Raw genomic sequence first — 11,621 nt, 5'->3', positions numbered from 1 at the left:
ATAATAAATAAAATAAAATAAAATATATAAACAAAAGTAGCACTAAACTTCAAGGTAAGATTGCTCAATAAACAAATTTCATATATATTACAAAATTAAACAGAAAAATAAAATCATGAACCAACCACAAGAACTATTTTATCTTGAGGAAAGAAAAATAAGCTTTGCTATAAAAGGTAATAAACTACCCAATTTTTTTAAAAATAAATTTTTTTATACAAACCTAATAGGAATGTATAAACATTTTAAATGCTTCTGGGACAAGAATGCTATGCAGAGGAAGAAAATATACATGTAAGTTCTAAAGTCTTTCCTGAGATTTTCAATATCAAGATAAACCAAGACAAAAATGGTGGAATAGGACTGGGTGTAGATTGATGCATCAGATACATGAAGCATCAGTTTAAAGAGGAAAGGATGAATGGGAAGATTTGAGGAGGTCTCATATCCACTTAATAGAAATCTGATGCCAACTACAGTGAAAATGTTCCTCTACTAAGGATATTTCCAAGAGCTCCTTTTATCTCCTGATTCCTTAGACTGTAAATAAAGGGATTCAGCATGGGTGTAACCACAGTGTATAACACAGCCACAATTACATCCTTGTCATTAGTGTTATTGGATGAGGGAAAAAAATAGAGCCCAATAATTGTTCCATAGTAGAGGGAAACAACACAGAGGTGAGAACCACATGTGGACAAGGCTTTGCAGATACTCTTAATTGAGGAAGCTCTCAAGATGGTTGCTCCAATGTGGCCATAAGACACCAGAATGCACATGAATGGCAGAACAGTGTACACCATTCCTACAGTGAGAATGGCCAGCTCATTGACAGTAGTGTCTGAACTAGATAGCTTAAGTAAGGTAGTGAGATCACAAAAGAAGTGGTGGAGGGTGTTATTTCTAAAGAAAGAGAGATGGGTTAGGAGGAGGGTGTGCAGAAGAGCATTGGCAGAGGATAAGATCCAGGGCACAATTACTAGGCACAAGCAAAGTCTCTGGCTCATAATGGTGGTGTAGTGTAGGGGGTGACAGATGGCCACATATCTGTCATAAGCCATTGAGGTGATAAGGAGGTTGTCAAGACCCGCAAACAATAAAAAGAAATATACCTGAGAAATGCAGTCAGTATAAGAGATGGATTGACTATGAATCAACATATTCATGAGCATCTTTGGGGCTGTGACTGATGAGAAAGAGATGTCGGTGAGCGCCAGGTGGCTGAGTAAGAAGTACATGGGTGTGTGGAGGCGGGAGTCCAGCCTGATGAGCAGGATGATGAGCAGGTTCCCCAGCACTGTGGTCAGGTACATGACCAGGAACAGGGCATAATACATCTTCCAATCTTCCAACCTGATGGGGAGCCCCTGGAGGATGAATTCAGGTGCACCACTCTGATTACCTCCTATCATACTTTTCTTCCACTCTTGCTGGAAATGAAAAGAGAAATGACCTGAGAATGAATAAGAATTCATTTTAACTGTTAAATAGTGGAAATATGATTGTGAATTAGTCTATAGATGCATTTTAACCTACTATGTGTATCTCAGCTTTTGACACACTAAATGACTAGTGACGTTCCTGACAACATTATCTGGGTGCCTAGAAATCAACTAAAACCTGTTTGTATAAACATCTGAGTAATCCTCAGATCAGATTAAATTCAAACCTTGAGAGGTCTACAAGATTATGATAGAGACTTAGTATCAGAGGAATTAGTTTCAAGGACAGTTCAGTAACCAAGTAATAATGGAAAGTAGAGCAGCACCACTAACCACCTGTTGATTCTTTCATCTTCTCCCATAGCCTTGGAACACACTGTAATTAGTGCTTTAGCTCTGTGCATTGGGTCAATGTAGAGAATCTCCAAATCTCCAAGATAAAATGCTATGGAAATTTGGTGGAAATAATATTAATACCAGATGGAGGGAAGGGTATTAAAGGCATGGATCTATGACATAAAATACTCAAGGGCCAGCCAGATAGCTCAGCCAATTAAAGAACCTGCTTAGGCAGACACAGGGGCTGGGGGTTTGAACTCTGGCCTGATGTGCCAGCCCCACCCCTGGGGCACACTGAGATAGCGATTGAGACTGGGCCTGGTGGTACACATCTATAAGCCCAGCGCTTGGGAGGCTGAAATTCAGCAAGGATCACTACAAGTGCGATCTGTGTAGTGAGACCCTGTACTAAATACAGGAAAAAAAAAAAAACTCTACTGATATACCTTTAAATAATCCACTCTCTCGTACTTTGAGAAGATTCTACCTGCTCAACATTTTCAGTCTTCTAGCATCATCATTTCTATTTTTTCCTTTTTCTTAAATTTAATTTGTCATATATAAGGTTTTTATATACAATCAGTGTGCATTGTGACAGTTTATATTAAAAGTCAATCAAGTTTGTCTAAAATGTTAACCTGGCTGTATAGCACAATTGACATTATTGCCCACATGAAAAGGGAAAACAAATGGATTTACAGTAATTTTTGGCCTTTTGGATTCTGAGTGCCATATAACTACCCTTTAAACCAAATGCCTCTGAAAAAAAAAATGTTTCTACAGCACGCAGTTTAGATTTTCTGTATTACTTCACCTTTTTTTTCTTTTGCTACAAAAATAATATTGACTTAAAAAGGGAGGGAAATAATATGCATCTAATAAAATATTCAATATAAAAAGGACTAATGGAAATAGCATCGTCACTTCTAAAGGAATTTTCATGTAATGTTGGAAAAAAGTTTGTATGTATTCCAAATTCTGGCCCTGTGTATTTACTCAGTGTAAACCAACTTTTTTTTTTTTTTTTGTATTTCAGGGAAGGGTATACAGGGTGTTCAGGGTCTCACTACTAGATGGGACTCAGTGACCTGCCTATTTACAGCCTCCCCAGAGCCGGAATTACAGGCATGCACCACCATCCCAGTCTCAATCACCATCTCAGCACTCCCCAGGGGCGGTGCCAGTGTGGCAGGCCCTGGGATCAAACCTCTGGCCCCTGCACCTGCTTGAAGGCACTTTAATTTGCTGAGCTATTTAACAGGCCTGAAACAAAATATTTTTTATTCAGTTTCTCAGAATATTGGGAAATACTTCCAATGCCTATCAATGAAAGGTTTTGTAAATGTTTGTCTAGCATTAGTAATGACTCCTCTTTCTGGTTCATATTTTACTTTTTTGCCATAATTTCTTGTCATATTGTCTTTGTCATTTTTTCAACATTTCTTAGATTTAGATAATCATTTCTGTTTCATCCTCTTTCAGATCACTTACTAGGTATGTAGACAATCCCAAAATAATAACTGAAGAGCACATGAAGAATTGTCTGCTAAAAGTACAATCCATGTTCTATGTAAAAACTCAATCTTGAGATCTTTGTCCTTTTGAAAGCTAAAGAAGTGTCTTAGTATCTTATTAAACACTGATTTTTTGCGTTAAAGTTACATTAATATATCAATTAAAGGCCAGGAAGATAGCTCGGTGGTCTAAGTGCCTGCCTGGCAAGTGCGAGGACCTGGGTTCATTCCCAATATCACATGCCGTGCTGCCCCTCAAAACAGGTATGGTGGCACCTGACTGTAATTTCAGTGCTGGGGAAGCTGAGACAGGAAGATCAGTATGAGTCCAAGCACCCTGTATGAAATAAATAAGTGAAAGATTAAAAAATTAATATATGTATATATCTCAATTAGCCCAACTTAATTGAAGTTATATTTAAGTTTCTTCATTATTCAGTTCTATGTTAAAATTCTTATTGTTATTTATGTTGATAAATGATATGGATTATACTTTCAAGTATGCTATTTATTTCCATGTTAGTTTATCCATTGAAAATGCTAATTACCTCTTTAGAGAAATACAATTTCTTCTATCTAGTCACTTCCTATTTCCAACATTACAACAATTAAAACAGTGCTCATATGCCATTTATAAATTGGTCTATTCCCGTGTCAGATGAAGTCTTAGAAGTGGAATTAGACAGAATCTATTTCATGACTTCACTAGATTGCCCAATTCTAAGAGGCTAACGTTATGAAGTAGGCTTTTTCACAAAGCAAATCTTTCAGTGATTACAGAAAAGACATCAGCCACTAATCTTTTGGCCACTGTGATCCTTCTTTCTCAGTAGCCAGCTCTCACTCTGCAGAACATGATTCTTTTCCTGTCTTTAATAAATATAAAACCTTGCTAAAACATAAAGAAATAAAAGCAAACCTAATATAATGCCAGTAATGTAAATAAAAAGATAATATAATTTAATAAAATAATACAATGCAATAATATATGATATATGATAATATAATATAAGAAGAAACTCTAATATAAGAAACGGCCATATGAAGATTATAAAAATGGCTGCTTTTTTTCTGTGTTTAGAGAGGACAAGGTGATGGCAAGTAACAAAAGATAATTCAAGGGGCCGGGGAGATGGCTCAGTGGAATAAGTGCTTTCCTGGCAAGCGCAAGGACCTGAGTTCAATCCCCGGTTCCACCAAAAAAAAAAAAAAAAAAAAAGATAATTCAAGGCCAAATTCAGCCTGAGAAAGAAATGGATTACAGAGTTATTGAGGAATGAGGGTATAAAAGGCTTTTTCTGTTATCATAGAAAGTTTTCATTCTACTGTCAAAGAAATAGTATACTTCAAAACATAACTAAATTTTAAAATGTTTTGCTGTCTACTAGGGAGAGATCAGGTAAGAGTATCAGCAGGAATCTGGAAGCGAAATTATTGTAGTAACTTAGGTACATAATAATAATACATGTTCACACCTAGATAGTGGCTGCAGATACAAAAAAAATTACAGAGAATATGGCATAAAATTGTAAATTTTGAAGAAAGTCCAGTAAGCCCCAATGCTGATTAAACACAAAGAGAAGTTTATATTTCTACTGTTCTCTCCCAAATTATTTATAAGATTAATTTGAGATAGGCTATTTTACATGGACATTTTTGACCTGTCTGCTGAAAACTTGGACACATACTCAATTCAACTGTCTGTGATACTGTGAAATAAGATGAGGTAGAAATTAGTTATCAGTAGCACATACTGGATGCACACATATCAAATACATACGATGTATTAGTAAATGTAAATTCTGTTTCTTCTCAGACATGGTGCCTTAGATATTGAACACAGATACCTTCATCCCAAAAAGTATGTAAATAATCTTTTATTTCTCTCTAGAAGTCTCACAATACTGTAAATTGGCTGGGTTCTCTCAGGGGCTCAAAGCTTGGTTGCAACAGGAAGAAAAGCCACCATTTCTAGAAAAAGTAAGATAGATATATGTGTATTTCTTTGTTCACAGCTCCTGAAAAATCAGTGTACATTTTAATTTTATAAACCATGGAGAGCACGCAAAGGATGTTCTTCATCCCCAGTTCCAAATTAGAGACAAAGCAAATATCACTGCTTCATTACTTTGGGATCCCTTGAGATAGAACAGTGTGTTGATGCAGACATAAGATAGTTTATCCTTGGAGGAATCATAAATTACTACAAGGTACTTATTAGGAAATTTGGTGATTTACAGAACTGCTTGCATGATTGGCTGACACTGAGGAAAGTGTGTTTATGAGTACATCACAAACCAAGGTGGAGCTTAAATATGATGACCACTGTCATTTTTGGACACAATGCTACTTCAAAAATACCAGAAACACTCAAATATCTTCATTCTCAGACCAAGAGAGTAAAGGAAATTGCATTTCAATATCACCACTTGCCTCTGAAGAATATAGTTCCTAATCATATCAGTCTCTTGCCCAAAGGCTATGGAGCTGGTATTTTATAGTTCTGGTTGAAAATGAGTATTCTTTGCTCATTATTAAGGGTAATGAATACTAATAAGTAATTTTTATTGGTTCTGGTTCTTTTAAAACACAACCACCTGTACTTGAAATAGCTATTTGAGTGAACAAATTTTGTAAGCTATTTAGACTTTAGGAATGGTTTCTGAGTCCTGTAGATCATGATTGATCATCTTGATCCTTATGATTAAGCTATAGTTGACATACCTTTATCATTGAAGTTAAGGGGTGACAAAACTTTCTCTCCAAATCAGAAGGATATCATTGCATGTCTTTCTTCCTTTAATGCATAATAGTAAAAATCAAATCCATGAATCCAATGGTATTTGATTAAACAAGATTAAAAACTATCTCTAAGTTGACAAATGCCCTCACTACATCACCAGGTATCTGACACCATTTCCTTGAAAATCTATCTTGATCCACTTCTGCAGCCAAGATTAGCCTATATTTCTTTTCTGTTTAAGGAATAGCTCATTTTTTTATTTCTTATTTTTTAAAAACAATACAAAATAATGATGATAAAAAATTAGAAATGACACAAAATCTAACTAAATAATAAAAGCCTCTATTCCTGAGTCTTATTCAAATATTTCCCCTGCAATAACTTATTAACAAAAAAAAAAAGTTCAGGAAGAAATGACAAAGCTTAAGGACAGGTTAACAGCATAATAAGGAAGACAATATAATTTCAGATGAGCTTATAGCCACATAAAGTTGATCAACCCCCATAATTAGTAGAGTCAAATAGTGCATCATTTTTATTCTTTTGCATATACAAACATTGCAAAATTATATTTCAATGTTCTTTTTAGATAGTGTGTATTATCTTGAAGTTTTAAGCATTTTTAAAGAAGTAACAATTATGATTCATAACTGAAATACACATTAGGGCTGTCAAGATAATTCAGCAGACTAAGTGCCTGCTTAGGCAAGGATAGGGACCAGGGTTCAATCCCTGGTACCACGTGACACTCCAGTCCTGGCCCCAGGTATACTGAACTGGCCACTGAGATGGGGCGTGGTGGCACATGCCTGTAATCCCAGCACTGAGAAAGCTGAAAACAGGAAGCTCACTATGAATCCTAACTGCATATGAGACCCTTTACCAAATACATTAAAAAAATGCACATTAACATGGGGTATGCTTCCATGTTAGATTTATACACCAAAGATATCTGGTGCAGGTGCAGTTGGGGACATCCGAGTTGGATCATAGAAACATTGTGCATAGTAGCAGAAAAAGTGGAAAAATGGATCAAAAATAGTTAATATTTTTTTCATAAATAATATTATAATTTGCAATTTTTTCTGGTACCAGGGATTGAAATCAGGAGCTTATGCTTGCCAGGTAGGCACTTATTCTCCAATCTATGGGCTTTTTCTCAAATTCAAATTTCTGCCTTTTACAAAAAACATGTCCACATCTTGTACAGCAATTAACCACTGGGAAGAATGTATGCATTGTGTTAATTATCGAAACTGTCCTAACAATTTGGTTTGAAACTGTCTCATTGCTATTTGTTTCTCAATAGAATTATGGAAAAAATAGATAGGATAGATATATAGGTACAGTCTGTTAATTCAATGAATAGAAAGATATGTTTTAATAGTGTTTGTGGACAGGATACCATGTCTGCATCTTGTACAATGAATAATCACTAAAAGAACAATAGGCAATGTATTAATTATTGAAACTGTCCTTCTAAATGCTTTTGAAACTAATTGCTATTTTTTCTTAATAAAATTATTTAAAAATATACATGTCATAATATTCAGTCTATATCAATGAATTTTAGAATCCTGCCTTGGCCAGAAGTGATTTCTCAAGGACTAGAGAAGAAAAAGTGTAATATTTCAGATGAAAACACAAGACTGCATTTATTTAGCCAGGTGGGGAAGGTATTTATTTTCATTCTAAAGTAGAATAGTCACATGTATTTAAGTCCTACTGAACTTAGGACTTAGTTCAGCTTGCCTAGACTCCTGACATCCTGCTTAGTTATTCTTTTCCTTTTTTAATGAATTTAGAACAGTGACTGCAGTATGTACAGGGTGTACAGGGTGTCACTAAACACATTGGACTTTTAGTTATTTTCTTGTTTTCACCCTCCTGTAATCGCTGTGATTACAGGTGCATGCCACTACACCCAGTCTCAATCCCATCTCAGCATGCCCAGGGGATGTTTGGCTATTCTTGAGTCCACACTCAGAGAGACTAAGCATCCTTATTAGAACAGACTGAACTTGCATAATCAAAACCTTTCCTGAAATTCTTCTTAAAAAAATCTCCAAACTCAAGAATCAATAAAAGGGACCACATCAAACTAAAAATTCTCAGCACAGTCAAAGCAACATCTAACACAAGGAAGCAACAAAATGAATGAAAGAAACTTTCCTAGTTATTCTTCTAATATAACACTAATATCTGGGATGCATGAAAAAACTTAAAACTTAATCCCCGTAAAATAAAGAACTCAATAAAAAAAGTGGGCAAGTGAACGTAATAGATACTTCTCAAAAGGAGAAGTTGAGAGACTATAGAAGCAAAGAATTGGGAAGGAAGTGAGCTGATCCCACCCACAGGAAACCTCAACCATGGAGACTCCAGTCAGAGAACCCAGAGAACTCGAACCTCACTAGAGCCACATTTTCCTCTAGTCAACTCAGTGGTCATGTATTGTATCCCCTGGCTCAGGCCACTGACCAACTATGTATGCAATGTGTGTTTTGTTTCCCCTGGGCATGGGACAGCTGATGTACCAATCAACCCATGGACATGTATAAGGATGAGACCGATGTCCAAAGAGAAAAGATAAGCCAAAGAAAGTCAGAAGCTTCCAAGGAGAAACAACAGATTGGGTCAGCAACACTAGCCCCAAGTAAAGCCCACATGTATGACCTGGAAAAACAGCATGGCTTCTTAATATTTAGTGGAGTTTATTGCTACAATGTAGGTATTGTAGTGGTCAATACATTGTGTCAATGACTCAGCACAAAAAGGATGGATAAAGAGATTGAGGAAGGATTCAGCACCACTTCCTTGAAGGAGCTTGATTGACGCAGCTGTGCCACTTCAGAGGAGCTCGGATCTTCCCAGCAGCTGCCGCCACTGTCTTGAGGGTGCTTAGGTCTTTGCTGCAGGCATGGAAGGAAGACAGAGAGGCTTGATAGATATCGCAGCTGCCACCTGCTTTTCCTCTGCTCTTTTTTGTTTTCTGCCACCATGAACCGCTGCCTTCTGCCTTGGAGCCAGCTGAATATGGACTGAAACCTCCTCTAACTGTGAACTAAATAAACCTTTCCTTCTTTTATTTTGAGTGCTGGGTATTTGCCCCAACAACAAGTAACAAGTAACTGAGACAGGCGTTTATAATGATCACATTCATCATAGGGAATTTGTACCTATACATGATATACCTTATTTTGTCTTTTTTCCCCCTCTCATCCTCCTCCCCTCTCTTCAACCCTTCTTCTCTACTTCCATTTTATCCTTCTTTCTCATTTTTCTTTTCCCTACTTTCCTTGCCCCCTTGCCTTCTCTCTAGTTTCCCTTTCCTTTTAAGGAAATTCTTTCCATTTCACCATATCTCTTATACAATTTAATACTTATTTACACTTTCAGTTTTCCACACAAACAGGGAATTTTATTCTGAAAGTGACTCCTTCCACAGGGAGGTTAGAGCTGGAGAAGAAATTTACTGCAGTGTCCACCATATTGGAGAGGATTTAGTCAGGACATGGTTTAAGAAGAAGTTACTTGTTTAAGACTGATCCACAGAACCGCTACAAAACAACTTCACTTCATCGCATCCAGTAATACCCTGCTGCAGATATCTCCCCAAACCTTCAGGAGAGACAGTCATAGGAGAAAGTTATGGAGAGGGTACAGACTACACACAGGCTTCCTGAGAAGTACAGAAAGGACTATGGGCTCTGCCATCCATGGTGAAAAGCCAAGTCAAATGTACGTGACTTTCAGGGGCAGATGGGTCCAGAAGCTCTGGCATTAAATCCAGCTGTTTGTTGAACACCTGCCCTCCTGCTGATATCTAACACATAGATCAGTAGTCTGTTTGCTTTGCTCATCTGGCAATGTGAGGAAGGACACAGCTTGAATTAGATAGTTGCCACAACCATGGGTATCCCTTGTTCAGTAAAACAGAGAGCTGGCTATGAGAGTGCATGTCAATAATCCCAGCATTCAGGTGGCCGAGGCAGGAAGATTGCCATGAGTTTGAGGCCAACCTGAACTACTTAATGAGACCTGGTCTCAAAACACAGAAGCAAGATAATAGTGAAAAAAGTTTTGACTCATTTTTACTTTTTATTGATTTAGAAGGTTTTGAAGTTGTGTTCTTCTTTCTCACTTTTTTCCTTTCATTTTTTTCTATATGATGCTGTTTTTTCTCTTCTTGTTTATTTTTGTCTTGCATTTATGTAGTTATTGATTTCCACATCCATATTAATAGGATTATTTATCTCGCTTTTCTCTCCTCATTTTCCATTGAATAATTTCTCAATCTTCTCTTCTCCTTCTATCTGCACTATTATAAATATTAGGCTTTATTAATTTTTGTATAATTTATGTTATTACTGCTAAATTCTTTTCTATTGTTAGTGGAAATATAGTTGTTACACTTAGCAGTTATTTACAGTTCATAAACATTTGATTTCTCTTAGTGATTATATCACAATTATAGATCTATTTTATGGTCAAATGTGGTATATTATTATATGTTATATCCAGATATAATTTGTCTTTGATGTTGTTATTGGTCCTAATTTTTAACTGCTATTGCCAGGGAGGAAGTTGTTATTAATTAGTTTTCTCTGTATATGTACATTGGCTTTATATCATTAACAATACTCTGATCCAATCCCAATTAACAGGGAGCTAGTAAAATTATACTGAATCCTCCTTCCCCAAAAGAATGGAGGTGATTGAACCTTGGGGAAGAAGCAAAGACCTATGTTATCCATGCCCAGAACAAGATTAAATGTAGATAATAGAAAGTAGGGAGATATTATTCAAATGGGAGAATAAAGAAGATATGAAAGAAGAAAGGATGAAAGGGAATGAGAAAAAAATTGCAAGAGAAAATGAATATAAAGCTTTTAAAAATGGGAAGAGAGGGGCCAGCGAGATAGCTCAGCAGACCAAAATGTCTGCTTAATCATGCTTAGGCAAGCACAGGGACCACAGTTCCATCCCTGGCACCACATGGAACACCAGGCCCACCCCCAGGGCAGGCTGAGATAGCCAGAGTCCGGGCGTAATGGTACATACCTGTAATCCCAATGCTGACGAGGCTGAAAGCAGGAGGATCACCACAAGTCTAAGACGAATAGTGAGACCCTGTACCAAACAAATACATTTAAAAATAAAACTAAATTTTCAAAAATGGGAAGTGATCCAAGAGTTGGGAGAAAAAAAGAGGGAGGGGAAAAAAAGGCAGCAACAACAACAAAAAGTTTAATCTATGTTATATGCATGTACCACCTCCAAGAATAAATGTAATCATTATGTACTGCAAATGTGTGATGATAAAAAATATGTGTATATACAAGATAGGTAGGATAGATATACATCTACTTTCTTTTAGTTCATTGAGAAAAAAGGTTCATTCTAAAATTGTTTAGACAAGATATCATGTCTGCATCTTGTCCTCTTAATGCTAATATGAAGACAACAATATGCAACATATTAATTATTGTAACTGTCCTACTAACCTGTTTTGAAACTGTTTCATTGCTATATTATCTTTTTTCATTAAAATGAATAAAAGTAAAAATAAAAAGAATCAAT

The 11,621-nt window shown here is 36.3% G+C and overlaps 1 protein-coding gene across 1 annotated transcript in view; it reads right to left on the bottom strand.

Moving 5' to 3' along the window:
• Positions 1 to 473: 473 nt before the first annotated feature.
• LOC101580151 (olfactory receptor 50-like) overlaps positions 474 to 11,621 on the bottom strand; it is a 15,740-nt gene continuing 4,592 nt past the window's right edge. Inside the window, exon 2 of the mRNA XM_004641521.2 lies at positions 474 to 1,413. Coding sequence (XP_004641578.2) covers positions 474 to 1,413 — 940 coding nt within the window. The remainder of the gene's footprint in view (positions 1,414 to 11,621) is intronic.

Source organism: Octodon degus, unplaced genomic scaffold (genome assembly GCF_000260255.1).
Source record: "Octodon degus isolate 3935 unplaced genomic scaffold, OctDeg1.0 scaffold00137, whole genome shotgun sequence".
Lineage (NCBI taxonomy): Eukaryota > Metazoa > Chordata > Mammalia > Rodentia > Octodontidae > Octodon > Octodon degus.
The sequence above is the reverse complement of the archived record's forward strand: the minus strand, read 5'-3'. Positions and strand labels throughout refer to the sequence as shown.